Here is a 22,991-nt window from a genome sequence, read left to right as displayed (position 1 = left end):
ACCAAATGCAATAAAAGTATTTGTGCCTAACGTTTTAATTCAGTGTTCAATAATTCCCATTTCTTTGCATTATTTTTGCTTTATTATACTTATAATATTCTGAAATATATCTATAAAACTTTACAACCCTTTTCCAATGGCATATGGTGTGTGTTGTGAAGGGAAACGTTTATGAGCTGAAAGATGTTAAGAAAATTTAAAGTAGGATAGGGACAGTTGACTGTGGTTATGTGCTGAGGAGATAGTGCATCAGTTACTACCTACCTAAACACTGCCTCTTCTATTTCATCATGAAATGGGAATGTAGAAATATACCATATTATACCAGATAATATCACTTTTTGGTGTTTCTGGTGTCTCGATAAGTCACCTTGTATATTTAATCATGTGCTTAAAAAAATTAATGAACTGAGTGAATACTGCTTTCACCAGAGATGTGGAGGTAAATATTCAACTTGCCTAGCTATAACGATCTTCTTTGTCACAACACAGTCCAGCCCCACTGTCTGGAGGGACATCAGTCTGTTGTGAGAAGAGTCAACTGCTGAATCCCATGTACATCTAAGCTTCCTGTGTTTGGGTAGTTACTGGTGACTGCTCCTGGCTCTGGGTCTCTCAAGCATACTTGTAGTTGCAGACCCCATGTCTGACATCCTTTTTGACACTGAGATCCCGCAATCTGGCCACTGAAACCTGGAACAACTGTCTTAGACTCCTGAATTCTTTACTTGCTTAGGCATGGTCCCCCAACTCCCCTGAGTTCACCTGGTTGTGGGAGCGCTGGTTCCAGTTACATCCTTCAGGGACAACATGACAGTAAAACAAGGAAACACAGGCCTTGCAAAGGAATTTCTTACACACACACAAACTTTACTCCTAAACAGCACAAGAGAGTTACAAATCTATGGAAAACAAAAATTTCCTGAACACAAGCCCCGCTCAGTCTGACCTCAACTCCTCCAGCCCCCCGTGAGTCCTCAATTTTCTTTGATTTTTTTTAAGACCAGGCAGTCCTTCTGGTCGTCTTTGCCTTCCTGTCTTCTATCATCAGTGACATGGCCTGCTTTGCATAGAGAGCATTCCTCTTTTTAAAAGAGCTTCTGACACCTTTCTAGTCCGTGGGCTTTCACCAGTGAACTTCCTGATAGGCTTCTGGGCTGAAAGACATTCAAAGTCAACAGTTCTGCTGGTAGCAAACTCATTATTCTATTGGGAGTAGTACCATTTAATGGTGATGACCCTTGATCGCTGTCAGTTTCCAAGACATAGTCTATCCACCAGGTGTCAAGTTCTTGCTACAAAATGAATCGTCAAAGCCACATTGAAAGTTACATTCAAAATGGAGGTTGAACTATAAGAAGGCATTCACATAATCAAAATGGAATTCATAAGCTGACACAGATATATTCCCCAAATCATCACACTAGGCAATTAAAAATAGTGGGGGGAGATGTAATAGAACTGTCCCCATCTTAATGGATGCAGAGAAACAGTCTTGCATGCCTTCTGCAGTATGATGGCTAACACATCTCTGATAGTCATTACAATTGTTACAGATTCCTTTGCAAAGAAAGAATTAGAGGCACACAGGCTCAGATACTTCAAAGCTGAACATCAGAGAATACAATAATTATATTAAAAACGTGTAAACATAAGCTTTCTCCTCCATTCGCTTTCTCCTGATAGTTAAGGCTACAAGCCAGAGGTAGGCCTAGAAGTCTGCCTACATGTTGTGCTGCAGGAGCAGAGCCTAAGTTATGAAAAGTTTTCTATTACAATGATTGCAGTCTTTCAAGTCAATGATTATGTCTTTGTACAGACAGACACGGGATGTATGGCATGTGAGGAATTAATTAAGACTGTGGTCCATATTATTTAGAATGGCAGCTCAGAAAGGCCATTGCTAATTCCTTGAGGGTGCGCTTTCAAAATTTTGATTATGAGAGCGCCACTCACACTACATTTATTAAAGGACTCTTGGCTTTTCCCTTTTTAATCATTTTCAGCAGTTTCTCATTTTTACATTGGTGTCGGACGTAGGCAGTCAGACCTTGTGGTCAGAGCAGTGGTAGTCATGCCCAGTGGTCAGGAGCCAGAGAAGGAGGCAGTTGGGAATCAAGCCAAAGGTCCGGAGTGGGGCACAGAAGCAGGGATCTGAAACAAGGCTGGAGGGCCGGAACCAGGAACAGGATGAGAAGGCAGGATCAAGAAGAAAGCAGGGCTCAGGAGTCAGACAAGACGGCAGATTCCAATGTAGCAACCAACCAAGGATTCACCTAGTTGTTCAGACAACTTCCTGTGCCTCCTTCTGGTTTAAATAGAGACTATACCAACTGGAGAATCTCCCTTCTTTATGTGCAGTCCCTATGGTGAAATAGGTCCACAAGCCCACACTCCCTACCCGTCCCAGTGAGCTTCTGGATGGTGGTTGCAATCTGAGGACTGCCTGAGGACCAAGAGTCAAGACCCATGATCCCTCACAACTGACTTAAAAGATAGCAAATGCATTGGTCACAGTTTTTAGGTATAAAAAAGAAAATGTAGATATACTGGAGCTGATAGACCTTTGTAGTTTTAAAGTGTTTTTTCTTGTTTCCATGAAAAATTTTAAAATGGACAATTAACAATTTCACAAGCACTGAAATCCAAAGTCCATTATAATACAAAAAAAGGACTCCCATTGACTTCAAGTAGTTTAAATCAGGCTCTTAGTCCTGAAGCTGGAAAGATGCATTGCAGTGTAATTTTAATATTTTAAATTAAAGGATAAAGGCTCATTCATAAAGTAGCTACATTGACATTATCTTTCCTTGGATTTTAGATTCTATGCTACATACCACAGTGATAAGTGCCATATATTAGACAGTAACCAGAGTCCAGCTATTGTACATTGAAATCAAAGGCCTCAATTCTAAGGATTTGAAAATATTGTATAGTTGATTGCAGCGGAGCAGTTCTGGGTTTCACATGAATCCAGGTGTCATATGTGTTGATTTTTAAGAAAAAAAAAACTTTATTGATTTTGTGTATAATAAATCAGCAACTTGGAAAAAGCAGATTAACACAGTAATAGACAAATGCATTAATTATTCGAAGCAGTCAAAAAGGCATGAAACAAAATTATAAATGGGAGAATGAAGACACATGGTATGACAAACCCTGGCCAATTATGTACGGGTTATACAATGAATTACATGAAGATCTCCAACATGAAGATTGAAATAAAAGATGTGATATACAAAAAAAATAAAGGGAGCTAATTCATTAAAACTTGTCTGCAGAGCTGAATTGAAGGGCAAACAAGGTCTCAACTACGCATAGTATTACAGCCACCATCTTAATAATAGCTAAATTAGTGTCTTTAAACATCAACCCTCTGACTACCCAAGTGCAATCAGTGTGAATGAGATTCTAGGAAATCAATAAAGTCTTGCCAGACCCTTTCAAACTGTTACAGAGCCCTGATGGGTCCCCGAGAAGCAGATTATAGGTTGATGGTAATTACTCCCTGGAACAGCCTAAACTAGGTTCCACAGCCTTAATGAATTCTGTATGGTATGAATAGATCAGTAGGGTGCAGAAACCTTTTCTCTCAACTCCCTCATATAGAAATTGAATCCCAACATTTTATGTTAGTAACTTTCAGAGATTCGGGGCATTGATCCTTGGGTAATATTTGAATAACATGTGGTAGAAGGGATCGAAAATTTTTAGTAAATTTGTCCATCACAATTCAAAGTATTGCTCAAGAACTGAAACTAGTGGCTGGCTCAACAATAGAGGAAAATATACAAAACTTTAAATTTGTTTGTTATGGAAGAGAAAGTAAGTGGTTGGTGGGGGTGCTGGAACAATTTTTTATCATTCAGGAGCTGAGAGCATTGAACCAACTATAATTCCTATATATGATGGAAACCATGTCAAGCCAGGGGGTGTAGCAGCATGCCCAGCATCCCTAGTTCCGCCACCTATGGTGGTTGGGGGAAGAGAAGCTTAAAGATCCTGCATTATTGTAGACTACTATTGCAAAGTGTGGCAGAATAAAGAAGTTTTAAAAGGATGGGAAAGGCCAACAGTAGTAGAAGTCATAGAAGCAACCATTTTTATGAGGTAGTTGGCAGGCTTGAATTCAGCTATCAACCCTTCTGATCTTATCGTAATACAGTGCATGGTCTTCAAAATGTGTCAGTGGCACGTGATAACTAGATAATGTTAGCACAGTATAGGAAGTACAACTTATACGGAGGTATTTTTTATATATATAGGTATTATTTATATATATGTAAATACTGAGGTGGTAACATCTAGGACAAAATTGTAAGTTCTGGAGGGGTAGCCACTGTAGGCCATGAAAATCAGAAAAAAAAAATCTTGCTAACGGACTAAAACAGCTTCCTGCCAATGTACGATTGGCCCCTGTGGTATATTTGCCAGGGTTTATCCAATTTAGTTTTAAAGGAACCCATACATGAGACTTCCATCACTTTCACAAAGAGGCCAATATATAATTTAATCCATCTTCCTGTCAGGAATATTTTCCTCATATTCACCCAAAATTTATTCTTTCTTAATTTCAACTCATTACTACTAATTATATCCCATAACCCTACACCAAATGGTTCCTCTCTCTCCTGGGTGTTTAGTGCCTTCCAAAATTTGTGGACTGTTGTGATCCCCATCCCGCAAAAACACACACATACATAGTTATCCTTTATACATCATATATATAATGTTACACACACATTTATAGTTATCCTATATATACAGTATAAAGGATAACTCTCTGTGTGGGTATGAATGAGTGTGAGTGTGTGTTTGTGTCTGTGTATATATATGAAATGTATTTTAGCTCTTTTAACCTTTCCCCATAAATCAATCCCTCCAGCCCCCTGGTGCACCTTCCACCACCCGCATTTGGGACTGTGCCTACAGGCTCAAACTACTCCTAAAAGAGCAAAAGATGTGTTATAGTCAAGATAATTAACTTTAAAAACACATTTGTAATTGTTTCTATGACAGTCAAAGCATAATGGACTATTACGAGAACACTAAACAGAAATTAACAAACAAAAAAGATAAGTAATACCTAGAACAACAGATTTTTAGGTTTAAAATTAATCTCTCTTCTGGTGTCTGTGATCAATAGCACAAGAATAGTTATACAATTATCTTATACTGAACACAGTTGCTATTAATTACTTGTCTGAAATGTTTCACCAGACCAAAAATTTAGAGTGATAATGCTCTTTCCACACGAGTAATTTTATGCCTGTGCCTAGTCCCATTCAACTCACTGGGAACACTCATATGCATGAAGACAGCTTTACCAACAGTACCTGTAAATAATGAGGATGAACCATTTATTATTATTTCTTTATTATTATTATAATAAATATTTCTATGCCATCTAGACATTTTTAGGACATAGAATTTATTCATACAAGGCTATGTCTTATGTAATATCAGGTATTATATCAGTGCAAAACATATACTAAGATGGTGATGGGCATCTTAGAAATACAAATCATTACAAATCTAGTCTTATCACTAAGAGGTAGCTACTGTAGGTAGACTACTATATACAACATCAGTTTCTCATGCTAGTCATTATAGTTTAAATATTTAAAAGCACTATCTCCCTTTTGGGGGTGCAATTTGCATGATCAAAATCTGCACTTACAAAGGAATAGTTTTCCATTAGTTGCTGGCACAAATTCTATACTTGAACTTGAGACAATCAATTATCAATCATTACAGATCTGGGTTGTATTCAAATATGTTAGCCCAAGGAGAAAGGTTCTATAGCTATTAAAAACATCCCTTGAATGATTCAGTCTTCTAAAAACTACTTTTTGGTGTAAATCAAATTCCCAACATGGCACTGGCCAAAATATGTGAGTTTTACCCATTAACATTTTGCAAAACAGATGAAGATCTAAAAATTTTGTGAGTTTCACCTGGCAAGGAAAATACTTGTGCATAGTTGTTGTAGCACTAAAATTGCTAGAGAACAGAAGATTTGAAAGGAGAGAGAGAGAGACTTGCTCTCAATGAATATGAAAAATGTGCCCTCCTCTGCCATTGAGGAAAATTCTTCCACCTGTAACTGCTGACTGATTGCTATGAAGAATGCTTTATCGCCAAGATCCAGACATCCTTTAATATGGTGATTATTCCTGTCATGACCCTCTGGTCATCAAACCACAGTGTCTTTTGTCATGAAACAACTATCCAATAAGGAATAACCTAGGAATAAGCCTGTAGCATAATATCTTATACCTGCCTACGCTCACAGTAGGAGTAGGAAAATCTTCCCCTTCTTATGAGTTATAAGCTGTTCTAACCCACTTTGGAAAATAGTAACGTTTCTTTAATTTTGCAGCACAACCACCTGTTTTTTCAGCTTGCACCACAACTTGAAAAGAGCAGCACGTATTTCAAAAGAAATAAAAAGCCCTAACAGGTAGTAACAATCATTAAGCGACGTAACAGAACCCGTAACTGTATAGTAACTATCCATTGATTCTCCTGCATATTTCCAGAGTAAATTTGATAGGAACACAGTCTGAGAGGTGGAATAATTTCACTCCCATTTGAGTTTTGTATTGTCTTCAGTACAACCAAGGACAGGCCCTAAATTCTGGTGTTATTCTTGTGTCATAAGCCATGGCAAACAAGCCTCAATTGTACACAAATGGCATATGCTTAAATAATGCTGAATTCCTCATGATCCAACCATTTTGTAATTTAAAATGTCCTAATTCTATCAATGTCCATATAAACATTATTCAACCACAAAATTCCAAAGAACAAATTAAAGATTAAGCGTATTGTTTACTTTTTACTTTTCAAAATCATATTTCTGTTTTAGAAAGGAACAAGATTATGCACTCACATATGGGAAAAGTTGCACCAAAAGTACCCAGGAAAAATAAAGTCATTGGAAATATTTTGCAGACTTGAAAATATATGTCTGAAATACTAGCGATGCAGTCATTTTTTTTCTTGTCATTTTCATATATATATAGATATCATTTAGGTTGCCTTCTTTATGTAGACAGCCTAAACGAAAGGTTATTTTGAATTGTTTTATCCTAACTAACCCTAAGTAACTAAGAATTTAATAGTGTTAAGGAATGATGATACATACAAAGATGTTATGTGTGGCACTGGGGAGGTAAGGGGGTAACTGTGCATGGTTAATAGGAAAAGATGTCAAAAAAATGAAGCATAATAATAGTGCAATTTATCCTTGCTAAACGTACTGCAGTGTGCTATAATTAAATATGAAAACCTAAATTTATCTCTATGTTCGGCTGTCATTAATTTAACAGGGAGTGCACATGTTCTAATCTAATGGCTGATTTTTTTTCTCCATGTGCAGCATATTAAAATGTATATTAGCCTCAAGGTGCATAAACACAAAATAATAGACCAAAGGTTTTGGCCTGTGGAGAAAAAAATCCATGCTCAAATGCCGTCAAGTAGCTGGTGATGCAGGGGAAACACTCACTTAGCCTCATTAAGCCAAAGCTCTCTTTTGCTTGTCTTTTGTTCTGCATGACAGCAGCCTCTTTGTTGTATAATAATTCATTCCAAGTTCGTTCCAAGCTACCGAAACTGGTGAACTGTGGCCATTTTAATGAGAAGTATTGGTAGTATGCATAATCTGGAAGCCACGTGGACCAGGCAATCACAGAACACTGCAGCCAGCAAAATGAGATACTGTCGAAATCACAAATTTGTCAAGTTGTTTTTGGACAGGGTATTATAATAAGCATTAAAATATGCATCCTATTACTCCACATCTGCCAGTCAAAGATCACTGTAATGAATGCATGCTGCAGGGTATGACCAGGCCGTTTTCCTAAGTAAAACAAACTGTAGAGTACAAAAAAAATTATGTATTTTTGGCAGTGGCTGACTTCTTTTCTCTTTTTTAAAATCTTTTGCATCAGGAGTTGGATTATCCTAGCATGATGTCCATTGTCAGCAGTGAATGCTGTAAAATCACCACAGTCAAGAAGTTAACATGGATACATTGTTTTTTAGTGGCCACATTTAGTGACTGAGAATATAAACCCCTACACTCAGTGCTTATAGCAAATTTAGCATACAGTATATATAAACCCCACAAAGATTAATCCTAGCTTTTGTTTTATGCATTTCTCCTGCAAATGGCTTAGCTGTTAGGGATGTTATATTTTTATATAACAACCTGCAGTTTCAGTAAGAAGTGACACCATAGAGAATCACAACATGAACTTCCATAATAGTCTAGTTAGGAAAAAAAGTTAATGTTACAGAAGTACTGTTTTTACTAATTTTTTGGGCCTGGGATTTCTCATAAGTGTTTCTGGTTGGCAAATGCTGGGAAAGTTCACCCAGGGCAACAAACCTGCTAAACTCTACTTGCTCAAAGGTGTCCATCAACAACTTTCAGCCTGATTGCCCCACCGCAGTTCCATCAGATTGTTAAGCTATATGACTGTGGAAGTTTCTCCCTATTTCAGGGAAGGAGTGTGAAGAGGAGGAGTAGGGGGGAGCAGTACCTTTCGCTATTGATCAGAAATATCCCAGTAAACATTTTTGTAGCACCTCTCTGACTCTCTCCAGCCCAATAACCATATTTTAAAATAACCATTAGAAATTACAATGGGAAGTTGCCATAATACCTTAACACAAGAGTCAGTTTTTCCTTGATTAGTGATGAGACTACATTTATGTGGATCTAGCTGGTTGACAGAGCTCTGTTTCAGAGGTAAAGGCTTGGTAATATAAAAAAAAAGAGTTATGCAGCTCGAACTTCAGTCTTTCTTTTCTCACTCCCCAGAAGCAGTGATAGGGTACAGGGAGACATTTCTCCATCAGCACTCACAGATACATCTTGTTTAGTTTTGCCTTTGATCAGCCAGGCCATGAGCCAGCTTGTCTTCTCATTCCTGGTTAGGAATGTTAATCCTGCCTTCATTGGGCTGTACGTTCCTTGTGAAGGACAGAAAACAAGGAGCTAATTTGCATGGGTTCTTTTCTCCATGTGGAGTTCAGAAATGTATCACTGCACTTTGGTGTTGTTTGATCTGAGGCTTCCATATCAGGCTGACCTTTCCTTCTCTTATAAAACTAGTAGTGCAGTATTTTATAGTAATGTTCCCAAACATTAGGGTGAAATCCTAGCCAAGTGAATTCAGTGGGAATTTTGCTCCCATCAAGACTTAAATGGGACCGAGATTTTGCCTATATCATATAATACTGCAAGCCGGGGAGTGATTGTTGTATTTGAAGTACTTTTTTAAAATAAGAGAACGTTTTGTGTTTTGGATCATTTCTATACAATGCTGTAGTATTTTAATATAAGGGCTTTTTAGATGTGCCTGCCATAAGGCTAGAATTCACCAGGCTTCTGCAGATCAGAAGACAGAGACTTTAGGTTCTATGCTGTATTTGGAAGGCACAGAGATTTTAATTTAAATGGGAGGTCCATGTATGCAAAGAACAAACTAGATACTTAATATTTTTACTTTAGGGTGCTGAGAATTTTCTCTGATTACACACCAGATGGAATCTTCAATATCCTGGAACATTATTATCTCTCATATACTTGCAGATGGAGACCACCTACTACTGACATGCTTTTATAATAAACTTTCTTCAAATCTCCTTTTTAGCACTGTCCTAATTGATGATGAGACTTTGAAATAAAAATCAATCTGTTCTGCCTTTCAAATACTTATTAAACAAGATGTATTTATCTTTCTCATTTCTTTATAGAGTCTTCTAGAACTCTCACCTTTGGATGATATTTACTCAAACAAACTTTGATTTTTGCAAAGTTTCTAAATGCTGGGTTAAATCTAGTGTCATTTCCTTGTGTGTTTAATATCTTTTACAAAGCCCCTACTAGCCAATTTAATATGCAGGCTTATTTTCACTATTTAACTACTTAGCATATATGCAGGTCACTAAGTGAAGTATGAGTTTTACATTTTATGTTGATGTTAGTGAAACCACACTAAAGACACATGCTATAACCCTTTTGTCACCACCAACTGAAACCAATGTATTTCTTGGACATAATTACTTCAGGTCTCTGGAGTAAGATCAGTATGCAACTAATGACAGATTTCTGGGAGAAGCAGACAGGATGAGACAGTGACTACACATATGAGATCAAATTATGCCCATGGGGAATACTGTACCCTGCCTAGATAGCCTATGACAACACACTTATCTTAATCACTCTTATACTACACCTTTTGGAAAAACGGAGGAACATGTATTTTAAAACACAATTCTGTTCAGTTTGGATGATAGAGACATATAATTATATACAAACATATGTTATAGATCTGTTTTACAGTCATAGTAATAACTTTGGCTCATGAAAGAACATTGTTCATCTTATCCATCAGTCTGAATGGGTCATGTACCTGATAAAAATGCCTAAAGACATCTGAGATAAGTATGCTTTTACAAAGGTTTATTTTTTTCCTAGAGGGACTCAGTAGGAAAGATCTCTGATGTCATCACCACCACCCCTTCCTCTGACTTTGGTGTCTGTTATTTGCACGATGAGATTATATCTGAGACAAGCCTAAGTCAATTTATCGTTTGCATTTAAACAATAGATTGGTAGTAATGGATGATCTTAACAATAGTTGTCTGTGCCAAGGCCTCAAGTATCTGCATCTTAAACTACCCATCAGAAAAAGAAAAAGTGGTCCTGAAAAGCACAGAGGTAAAAGATAAGTTTTGTCTTTCTTTTCTAGTCTGATAAAAGGTCTAAGCTGTTATGTCCTCTGCAGTGGTCATGGATAAAAGTATATCTACCATAAAGAAGAAGAGTTTAAATTATTGGGGCTACATTTAATGGTATTAGAAACCTATAGGACACTGAATGAAAAATACCATAAAAAGCTAAAAGTTAAAATTTACGAAAGATTACAATTTTGTGATTTCCTAAATAGTGATGTTATTCCTGATATTTAGAACAGGAATTAACTACAGTATCTCAGATACAGCACTATGGATACTATTGTTACATGGTGACTTCTTAATGATGAATGTGAAGGTATAAGGGATACCATTTGTCCAGGGTCAGAGGCCTGCAATTAGCTGGCTAGCTGATTAGATCCACCTTCTGCACCTGGAAAAAGAGCTGGAACTTAACTGGCTGATGCTTATAAAAGAGGGCAGCAGGAGATGAAGGGGAAGATTGCAATATCCTCCAGAAAGCTGAGGGGCCGGGTGCTGTGTGCCCAATGGACTGCTATTGGAGCTATTGCCGAGAGAGGAATTGCTCCAGAAACCAAATGGACAGAAGGGAGACTGTGTGAAATCCTTTTATTACTGAGGCTCTGAGGTAAGAGCCAGAACATTTTCTGAACTTACTGGTGTGATGGAGTGACTTGGTGAAGGAACTACTCAGCCTGCAGAGACTTTGAGGGAAGAATTTGTGAGGTTTTGATATATTTTTTTTTCTTAAGAAAGTTTGGAATAACAACAACTAACCCAGTTGGAAACTGCTTCCCTGGCTTCTATGAGAGAGCTTCAAATAGAATTATCTCAGGGAACAAGCTGTCTCAGCAAGATTAAAACCTGGTCTGGTAAGAGGAGGGTGGTATAAGGTATATCCAATCCTTTCCAGTGACCACACCAGCCCCAACCATACCCCATCCAGGGGCCCTCTACAGGACACAACCCTAACCCTTGCCATGAAGCATTGCTGAGTCCACCCTAACCCTCAGGGACCTTACTGTCCTGAATCCTAATCCTAGGACCTCTACAAACCTTGACACTAACTTTAAACCTTGAAAGACTTACCAGCCTGATTCCTAACTCTAGACTGTGGAGCCTTGCCAGCCCAAACCCTAATCCTAGCTCAGGGAGCCTTACTGATTCCAAATCTTAGAATCACAGAATATCAGGGTTGGAAGGGACCTCAGGAGGTCAGCTAGTCCAACCCCCTGCTCAAAGCAGGACCAATCCCCAACTAAATCATCCCAGCCAGGGCTTTGTCAAGCCTGACCTTAAAAACCTCTAAGGAAGGAGATTCCACCACCTCCCTAGGTAACGCATTCACCACCCTCCTAGTGAAAAAGTTTTTCCTAATATCCAACCTAAACCTCCCCCACTGCAACTTGAGACCATTGCTCCTTGTTCTGTCATCTGCTACCACTGAGAACAGTCTAGAGCCATCCTCTTTGGAACCCCCTTTCAGGTAGTTGAAAGCAGCTATCAAATCCCCCCTCATTCTTCTCTTCTGCAGACGAAACAATCCTAGTTCCCACAGTCTCTCCTCATAAGTCATGTGTTCCAGTCCCCTAATCATTTTTGTTGCCCTCTGCTGGACGCTTTCCAATTTTTCCACATCCTTCTGGTGGTGTGGGGCCCTGTCAAGGTTCCTTCCCCACTCTGAACTCTAAGGTACAGATGTGGGGACCTGCATGAAAGATCCCCTAAGCTTATTCTTACCAGTTTAGATTAAAAACTTCCCCAAGGTACAAACTTTTACATTTTGTCCTTGAACCTTTATGCTGCCACCATCAAAGTGTCTAACAAAAATAACAGGGGAAGTGCCCACTTAAAAACGTCTCCCCCCCAAAATATTCCCCCAAGCACTACACCCCCTTTCCTGGGGAAGGCTTGATAAAAATCCTCACCAATTTGCATAGGTGAACACAGACCCAAACCCTTGGATCTTAAGAACAATGAAAAGCAATCAGGTTCTTAAAAGAATAATTTTAATTAAAGAAAAAGTAAAAGAATCACCTCTGTAAAATCAGGATTGTAAATACCTTACAGGGTAATCAGATTCAAAACATAGAGAATCCCTCTAGGCAAAACTTTAAGTTTCAAAAAGACACAAAAACAGGAATATACATTCCATTCAGCACAACTTATTTTATCAGCCATTTAAACAAAACAGAATCTAACGCATATCTAACTAGATTGCTTACTCACTCGTCACAGGAGTTCTGACCTGCATTCCTGCTCTGGTCCTGGCAAAAGCATTACACACACAGTGAGGACCCTTTGTTCCCTCCCCCCTCCAGCTTTGAAAGTATCTTGTCTCCTCATTGGTCATTTTGGGTCAGGTGCCAGCGAGGTTATCTTAGCTTCTTAACCCTTTACAGGTGAAAGGGTTTTTCCTCTGGCCAGGAGGGATTTAAAGGTGTTTACCCTTCCCTTTATATTTATGACAGGCCCAAATACTGGAGACACAGTACTCCAGATGAGGTCTCAACAATGTCGAATAGAGGGGAAAGGTCACATCCCTCGATCTGCTGGCAATGCCCCTACTTACACAGCCCAAAATGCCGTTAGCCTTCTTGGCAACAAGGGCACTCATATCCAGCTTCTCATCCACTCTAATCCCTAGGTCCTTTTCTGCAGAACTGCTGCCTAGCCATTCGGTCCCTAGTCTGTAGCGGTGCATGGGATTCTTCCGTCCTAAGTGCAGGACTCTGCACGTGTCCTTGTTGAACCTCATCAGATTTCTTTTGGCCCAATCCTCTAATTTGTCTAGGTCCCTCTGTATGCTATCCCTACCCTCTAGCGTATCTACCACTCCTCCCAGTTTAATGTCATCTGCAAACTTGCTAAAGGTGCAGTCCATGCCATCCTCTAGATCATTAATGAAGATATTGAACAAAACCGTCCCCAGGACCGACCGTTGGGGCATTCTGCTTGATACCAGCTGCCAACTAGACATGGAGCAATTGATCACTACCTGTTGAGCCTGATGATCTAGCCAGCTTTCTATCCACTTTATAGTCCATTCATCCAGCCCATACTTCTTTAACTTGCTGGCAAGAATACTGTGGGAGACCATATCAAAAACTTTGCTAAAGTCAAGGAATATCACGTCCACTGCTTTCCCCTCATCCACAGAACCAGTTATCTCATCATAGAAGGCAATTAGATTAGTCAGGCATGACTTGCCCTTGGTGAATCCATGCTGACTGTTCCTGATCACTTTTCTCTCCTTTAAGTGCTTCAGAATTGATTCCTTGAGGACCTGCTCCATGATTTTTCCAGGGACTGAGGTGAGGCAGACTGGCCTGTAGTTCCCCGGATCCTCCTTCTTCCCTTTTTTAAAGATGGGCACTACATTAGACTTTTTCCAGTCGTCTGGGAGCTACCCCAATCGCCATGAGTTTTCAAAGATAATGGCCAGTGGCTCTGCAATCAAATCCGTCAACTCCTTTAGCACTCTCGGATGCAGCGCATCCGGCCCCATGGATTTGTGCTCGTCCAGCTTTTCTAAATAGTCCCGAACCACTTCTTTCTCCACAGAGGGCTGGTCACCTCTTCCCCATGCTGTGCTGCCCAGTGCAGTAGTCTGGGAGCTGACCTTGCTCATGAAGACAGAGGCAAAAAAGGCCTTGAGTACATTAGCTTTTTCCACACCCTCTGTCACTAGGTTGCCTCCCTCATTCAGTAAGGGGCCCACACTTTCCTTGACTTTCTTCTTGTTGCTAACACACCTGAAGAAACCCTTCTTGTTACTCTTAACTTCTCTTGCTAGCTGCAACTCCAGGTGTGATTTGGCCTTCCCGATTTCACTCCTGCATGCCTGAGCAATATTTTTATACTCCTCCCTGGTCATTTGTCCAATATTGCTCTTTCCTTTCCAATTTCAATATATCTTTTTTGAGATAGGACAACCAGATCTGCACGCAACACTCAAGATGTGGGCATACCATGGATTTATATGGAGGCAATGTGATATTTTCTGTCTTATTTTCTATCCCTTTCCTAATGATTCCCAACATTCTGTTTGCTTTTTTAATTGCTGTTGCACATTGAATGGAGGTTTTCAGAAAACTATCCACAATGATGTCAAGATCTTTTTCTTGATTGGTAACAGCTAATTTAGACCCGTCATTTTATATGTATAGTTGGGATTATGTTTTCCAATGTGCATTACTTTGCATTTATCAACATTGAATTTCATCTGCCATTGTGTTGCCCAGTCACCCAGTTTTGAGAGATCCCTTTGTAACGCTTCAGTCTGCTTTAAATTTAAATATCTTGTGTAGTTTTGTATTATCTGCACATTTTGACACCTTTTTCCAGATCATTTATGAATACGTTGAATAGCACTGGTCCCTGTACAGACCCATGGGGGCCATCACTATTTACCTCTCTCCATTCTGAAAATTGACTATTTAGTCCTACCCTTTGTTTCCTATCTTTTTACCAGTTACTGATCCATGAGAGGACCTTCCCTCTTATCCCATGACAACTTACTTTGCTTAAGAGCCTTTAACAAAGTATTTGTGGTTTTCTCTATATTTGGAACAGGAAATACCATGATCAGTTTAACTAATATGATGACCATTGTGAACTGTATTAGAATATGGACATTGCAAAGCAGCTCCAGTTCAATGTCATGAGTATCTCTTACAAGGAGCTTTGCATCCATCGTTTTACTCATATCAGCTAGCACTGGAGTATCCTAGAGCAATAATCTGCTAGTAGACCATCTGCTTTCACCTGAACCTGGTGGAAGAAATGGATTACTAATAGCACAGGGAATTACTGTGGATGGCAACATTCTGTTTACTGAAATAGATACTACCACAAACAGGTCTAGCTGGTCAGGGCTGGTGTCTATACAAGCATAAATTTCCTTCTGTCAGATGTAGACATGTCCTAACTCTAAAAAGTCTACCACCTCTGTGATCTTATTGTTGAAAACTATACCTATTTCTAGTTGTTTCTCACCGGTCTCCACTTCTGTCCAGGGACTGATCATCTGTTCCCACTGAAGGCAATAGGAATTTTGTCACTAACTAAATGGAAGAGTATCTGCCCCTTACATTTTCACATTGACTGTTCAATAAATCTGACAGTTTTTCTTACTAGTAGAATATATTAGCCACATAGCTTTAGGATGCACAATACTGTCACTGTTTCTTGTTTGTCTTTCTTATAGGTCCTACTGAATGAATTAGCTTTCAAGTCACATTAAAACCAAGACACATTTGAATAACTCTTTATAAAATATTTGTAAACCAGAATGTAGGATTTGGCTGTCAAATTTTTATTACATGATATGCTTACATAGCTTTTGTATTAGTAAGAATTTTTACAGTACCTCGGTTTGTCACCTTCTCCTTGGTTTTGGATTTGATTTAGAGAAGGAATCAGATGAACATGCTTTATCAGCTACTTAAAATTCTAAGTATGGAGCTATTTGGATTTGAATATATATGAACCTATAGTGCTTAGCTGAATTTGTAGGTACAGTACATGGAATCCAATACTGATGATAATTTATGAAGCTAAGAACACTGATTCCTATAATATTGCAAACTTAGTTTATGATAACGTAATTAGTTACACTAATAACACTGCTTAACCACAGTCTTGCTAATTATGATTTTATAAATATTAATGATATCTAGCCTGGGTGGTTGATTCCCTCTAGTAGAGTCATTCATCATGGTATTTTCCTTATATCCAGGTTGCATTATTTTTCTTCCTTTTCCTCTTATTTGTTCGTTACTGGACATGCAGTCACCCTGAACTTGGGACTGAAATATAATATACTATTATCTCTTCAATGGTACAGCCTGGATAAACTTTACATTTTGTCATCTGGTAGCAATGGTCCAATGATATAATTTTGTATTAAAGGCAATCAAATACAAAGTCAGTTATAATCTGTATCTCTTGCTCTTTTAAGCCAGAAAACTAGATTACATAGGACTTTGTTTTTATTCTTTTTCATGTGACCTGTTTCAAGTTAAGATTTCTTTGAATTATTAAATGCTTCCTTAAAGCATCTTTTCATACTACCTTTTTAAAGTTAATTATTGATGTAGTGACAAGCTGAAAAGAGTAAAAATTTTATTTTTTTCCCTTTTCATTCAGAAGGACGTGAAAACTATCTTCTGTCAATGGCTGTCTATTTAGTATAATAAAAAGGTAATACTAAGATAGAATACTGAGTGTTGTTTTAGGGGAAGAATTGTTAACATCACTGTATTATACAAAGTGTAAATGCAATGTGCATTTCTCTGATGGTATCTGTTAAAGAGAAAGTTGGGACATAACCTTTTGAGCTGGAGTTTAACTACATAAATGTAAGCAACTGAAAGGAAACAGATTAGAATTTTTTTAAACATTAGTATTCAGAGCTTTAGGAATAGGATTGTCTTTTCCACCGAAAGATAACATTATAATTTTCAGACCACCACAGAGAACCAAAAAAAAAAAAGCAGTAGCCTCCTACTGAAAAGTCAACAGAATGATAAGCAGAGATTTGGAGGCATTTGACACTGCAAATCCTATTCTTTTGTAATTCTTTACTTTTTACAACATTTTCAACAGGGTTATATTAGACTTTTAGAAGGATAATCAATAGCCATGATGCCATAACTGAAACCACTCTTCAAAGAGATCCCCTCTAGTAACTTGAAACAAAGGCACAGACTCACTGCTGTGGTGAGATTTTGATTGGCGCAGGGGGCAGTAAAGTGCCATTAGGGAGCCAGATATATCTCCCTGATTCTGAGCACGGATCTGCAGGATGCCTAGTGTAAGGAAGAACAGTCTTGGGGCTGCTGCAATCCACAGCAGCTGGCCAGAGTCCTCAACAGGACTACTGCAGCAAAGAAGAAGAATGATCTAGTGGCTAGGATGCTAGCCTAGAAGTTCAGAGACCTGAGTTCAAGTCTCTGCTCTACCACAGACTTCTTGTGGTAGACCCTCAGGCAAGTTACTTAGTCTCTCTATGACTCAGTTTCTGCCCTGTAAAATGGGGATAATAGCACTTTCCCACCCCAGATCTTCTAAGGATAAATCCATTAGAAATTGTGAAGAGCTCAGATACTACAGTAATGGGGCAGATGGAACCCAGCAGGTAAACTGGCTCTGTGCCAGCTAAGAGCTCTCTCATGCTGGGAGATTTCTGAGATGGCCGATCTATTTGTTTTTGGGGTCCTTTGTGCCACCAGAGTGTTGCAAAAGGGTTAGAACGTACTACGGATTCTGACCCAAAATCAGCCATGCAAATCTGAATCAAAAAGTACAATGAAGAGAGAATTTCTAATATTTTTAAATATAGAATGTAAAGACAAAAAGTAAGTCATGCTACTGTCAAAGAAATGGTGACATCATGTCAATGGTAACAGGACAATATGATGTCAAGTCAGTAGTTATATGACATCACAAATTGCCTGGTGACTATTCAGAAGGAGACAAAAGACCTCATACCATTTGATGGCAATGATGACAAAATATGGCCATTGGGATAAAAAGCATAACCCATCCTATTAACCTATGCTTGAAGCCAAAAGGTGGTATCATTAGACATACCTTTCCAATCAGATCAGCAATTTTGGGTACTGGCTTTCCTTTCTGATGGCACATGGTTGCAGGACTCTGTCCATCCCAGTCTTGAAGCTCCTCAATGCTTTTCATATAAAGTAGGGCTCTCAGTCCTGTGCAGTAGTCCTCAATCACAGTGAAATCTTGATTCTGTACTGCACTGCACACCTACAAAACACACACCCAGCAATCAACAACAAATTTCCAATGGTATATGAGATTACTTATGCTGTTTGAACTTATTGATGTTCAGTGGCCTTAAATGCAACTGTATTATGAACATCAGAATAAACGGAACTCAGGAATTCAAGCTGATAACAAGTTTCTTGTCCTTGTGTCGCCACCAGTGTAGAGCTGGAACATGAATTCTCACCCCAAACACAGCTAGGACCACCCAAACAAGTGGGAGAAGGCCTCCCCAAACAGCACATGCCATCCAGGAAAAGAACACTTTACAGTGCAGGAAGATTTAAGGTCCCTCTCTCTGTATTAGTATTATAATTTGCATTGTGGTAGCACCTAGAGGTCAGGGGTCCATTGTGCTTGGCACTCTAAAAACATATAACAAATAGATGGTCCCTGTTCTGAAGACCTGGCAGACACAGGTGGAAACAGCAGAAGGATGCCCTTATGACCAATACCTGAAACTTTTTCTATCTCTGCTAAGCCCAACTCGTGGCTATCAGGCCAACTTAAAACTAACCAACCACAGCGACCCTGGAAATGAAATGATAACACTTGACCAAAAACCCCCATGACTGTTCTACTGACTGTCTCCCAGGGCCCAAGCCGTAGCTCACTCATCAGTGACTGGACTGTCTGATGGGCACCAACCATCAAAGAGCGTAGTGGATATAGCCTGGGCAGCTAAAAGCCCAAATTCAGCTATGAAAAATCTCCAAAAGACATCAAATATGGCAATAAGTGTCATCTGATACCAGTTTCAGAAATCCCAACCAGAGCACTAAAATAAACTGGAGACATCAACAGGCTCCATGAACCAAGTTGAGTTCTCACACACACACACACACAATTCCTGCCCAAAGTGTTGGTCCTTAGTATTGCCGAGCACAAGTGACCAAAGCATGAGTCAGGATCCCACCCCAAGACCATGAGAATTTTTTTTAAAAATGGGATTGTTTTAATTTATCTTCTGGTTTTTGAGCCTTTAGGATTCACATTTAAAGGTCTCTTCTATGACCCTGAGAGCTAGAAATGTACTTGAAAAAAATAAACACAAAAAACTGAGATCCTCATATAATCAATGGATTTCAGGAACTTGGTCTTCAAAAATAAAGAAGCAAAAAACCCCCAAACATTGTGAGGCTGGCACTACAATTGAAAAGATTTACAATTCTGGGGTTGTAAAAGTATGTCTACACTGCAAACAAATAAATGTCTCAGAACCCAGGTCTACAGACTCAGGCTCGTGCTACGGTGCTATAAATAGCCACGTAGACATTGCAGATTGGGCTAGAGCTCAGGCTCTGAAGCCGAGAGGGGATAGGCTTCAGAGCCTGAGCTCCAGCCTGAGCTAGACAATCCAAATGTCTATTTTCAGTGCTGTAGTGTGAGCCCGAGTCTGTAGACCTGGCTCTGCTGAGCTGTGGTGTGTGTTTTTTGTTTTTGTTTCCAAAGAATTGCAACCACTTGGCATGAGTACTCTGTATTGCTAGGCCTTACTGGCTGGCTCCCTTCCAACTCATATGAGGAACATGAGGGGGAGGGGTCAGCTGAAGTATCCAATGAAGGTGAAATAAGCACTGTGAAGGGGAAAGAAGCCCAATCAATACTGTATCCTCTTAAAGAGGAACCACCAATTTTCCTGCCGTACAAACTGCAGACATATTAGGTAAATCTTTGGATAGACCATCAGGCACCAGGCTAAGTCAGTGTTTTCAGGGACTGATATAAGCTTTTATTCATATGTAGACATCAGAAAAGCAGTAGTACTCCTGCATAAGACATGCATGTAATGAATAAAACAATGAAATGGTCACCTACTTCAAGACAATATAAACACACACACAATACTCTAAAACTAAATCCTAAGATTCACAAGATATTTGATTTCACCACTTAGGGGAAAAAAAGACCTAGGTAACATATCAGCATTTTACACATGGTTTCACAAACTAATACAAGCTGCAGTTCAGAAGAAGAAAGGTACATTTTAAAATATCGTACACCACAGCTCTGCAGGAAAAAAGGGAAATAACTATGAAATATGGACAAGAACATTTCCTATGCAGCCCATTTACATTACACAAAATCTGTTTCTCTGGAGAAACAGGGTGAGCATTAATTAGGTCTGTTATGCCTTCCATAGACTTAGAGATTTTCTTTTCAGAGCAATTATAGAGAACATCATAATAATTTCCTCCACAGGTTATTTAATTGAAAACTCAACTGATGCTTTATTTAAACCTCTTTCTTCGCTAAAAGGTTCTATTTTTTAAGCATATGTGTAACACTTTTATTAGCTATTTAAAAAATATTTAAAATGTAAGAAAAAATACAGTTAAAAGCCATGCTATGTCATGTCACTTAAAACAAGTTCAGATTCTGTTGTTGAATTTCTGAAATATTTTGACAGGATGTGTACACATGAGATACACTGGAGGATACCTGTTATAACCTTATAAGTAGAGAGGCTTTTACTTTTTACCATATTATGGTGCAACATTATGAATTGAAATAACCTAAGAATGTACAGAAGATGATAGCAAACTAAAAATCAGACGAGTTGTTGTGATAATTTAAATTTACTCTAATTGCGAGCTCAACTGTAAAAATATAGACTGTAATCAAGTCACCCCTTAACCTTCTCTTTGTTAAGCTAAATTCATAGAACCATAGAATATCAGGGTTGGAAGGGACCTCAAGAGGTCATCTAGTCCAACCCCCTGCTCAAAGCAGGATCAATCCCCAATTTTTGCCCCACATCCCTAATTGGCCCCCTCAAGGATTGAACTCACAACCCTGGGTTTAGCAGGCCAATGCTCAAACCACTGAGCTATCCCTCCCCTAAAATGTGAAAATTCATAAGATATCACAATAACCTATAATGAAAATGTTGCTGGGAAAAGCTGAATTACTCTAAACAAAAAGACTACATCTACAACTCAAGGACTGTGTTGCGATCATGCCTGGCAAACAACAGAATGTTGTCTGGAAACTAATGAACCAAAACTGATGTGCTGGAAATAAGGCCTCACTGGTGGACAAACTAATGAAGGGAGGGGCTATTCCACTTATCATTTCCTTTTTGGATCCTTAAAGAGATTTTTGGGGAAAAGAACAACCAGGGGTCACTGAAGCAAACTTCATCATCATGGCTACCCACCCTCACTATCTCGTGGGATCCTGGACCTTCGTCATCCTAATCCTGAGAGATGTCCTGACCAGCCTGTGCCAGACAGAGGGACCTAGATAATATTGCCACTGATACTGGCCAGAGTTGAATCCCAAACACAACCTGAGATGAAATGGGATCGGGCTTTAACAAAAACAGCAGCAACAAGAAGCTCCAGCTCATTTCAACCAACTTCTTCTCTATTACTCACAAGAATAATTATTACCATCTTTGATATCACTTAAAAGACTGTCAAACAAGGGTTTTTTCCCCTTCTCAAACTCTCTCCAGTTAAAGGGAAAGGGAACAAGGTATATTGTTAAAATAAAAGCCTTACTTAACATTTCAAATGCTGTTTTTCCTTCTTTTCTGTATCTTTAATAAAAGGTTAAAAGGATTTTTAAAAGTATGTTTGTCATGGTACTAAGCAGGCTGAGTTCTCCGTATACCGAACCTTGTTTAATAGTATTTAATGTTGGACAGTGACAGGCACAACACCACTGGGAGGATGGGGGCTGGGGAATGGAGGGACTGTGCTTCCAATCCTTTACACACACAAATAAATATATTGAGAAATTTTATCTCAGATAACCTAAGAATAAATTCTAAGGTCTTGATCCTGAGCTGCATAATGCAACGGTAACTCATTAAGTTAAATGCACTTTATATGATTTCACTGGGGAATGCACCTCTGGAATGCATCACAGGATCAAACTCTGTGAAACTGCAAGTGTGAGAGGCACACATACATTGCAGGATCCCTATTTATGTACAGTATAAGAAATTACCACCCTAATATATGGATAAATAACCATGGATACATCTATATAACTTTGTCAATGGGATCTGGAAAAAACTCAGCAGCGAGCTAGAGAGAATGTGTCAGCAGAGTTCTTTTTATTACTTGTTACGTGTTTGTTTTTGATAATTAGCTTCTATCTGAAACATTTTAATTCACATTCCGTATTTTTAAAAAATGCTATTATCAATAATGTGCATTTATTACATCAGTGATAATGAAACTTCACAAATGGCCTGCTGGGTTTTTATAATCATCATTACAAAACACAAATCCTGAAGACTTTACTGAGGCACATTTCCTACTGGGTTCACTGGATTTTGCCGAGAGTAACTGCTTTTGAGGGAAATGCCCACACATCAGCGTGTCATGTTTTGTTTTGTTCTCTGCAGAAAAAGCTGCAGGGCTGCCCCAAACTCATCATATTCCACAGGGTCTGTGGGAGGTTAGGGCCATCCATGCAAAGCGCCTGTGCCCCTGCACTGAGCCAGGACC

At 38.9% G+C, this 22,991-nt stretch overlaps 1 protein-coding gene across 8 annotated transcripts in view; it reads right to left on the bottom strand.

Annotated features, from left to right (window-relative positions):
* DPYD (dihydropyrimidine dehydrogenase) overlaps nucleotides 1–22,991 on the bottom strand; it is a 656,679-nt gene that overhangs the window by 39,121 nt on the left and 594,567 nt on the right. For all 8 annotated transcript variants that reach the window (XM_075131606.1, XM_075131602.1, XM_048859648.2 and 5 more), the window contains one exon: nucleotides 18,331–18,510. In XM_075131606.1, the coding sequence (XP_074987707.1) occupies nucleotides 18,331–18,510 (180 nt within the window). The remainder of the gene's footprint in view (nucleotides 1–18,330; nucleotides 18,511–22,991) is intronic.

The sequence above is a fragment of the Caretta caretta genome, chromosome 8 (assembly GCF_965140235.1).
Source record: "Caretta caretta isolate rCarCar2 chromosome 8, rCarCar1.hap1, whole genome shotgun sequence".
NCBI lineage: Eukaryota > Metazoa > Chordata > Testudines > Cheloniidae > Caretta > Caretta caretta.
The sequence above is the reverse complement of the archived record's forward strand: the minus strand, read 5'-3'. Positions and strand labels throughout refer to the sequence as shown.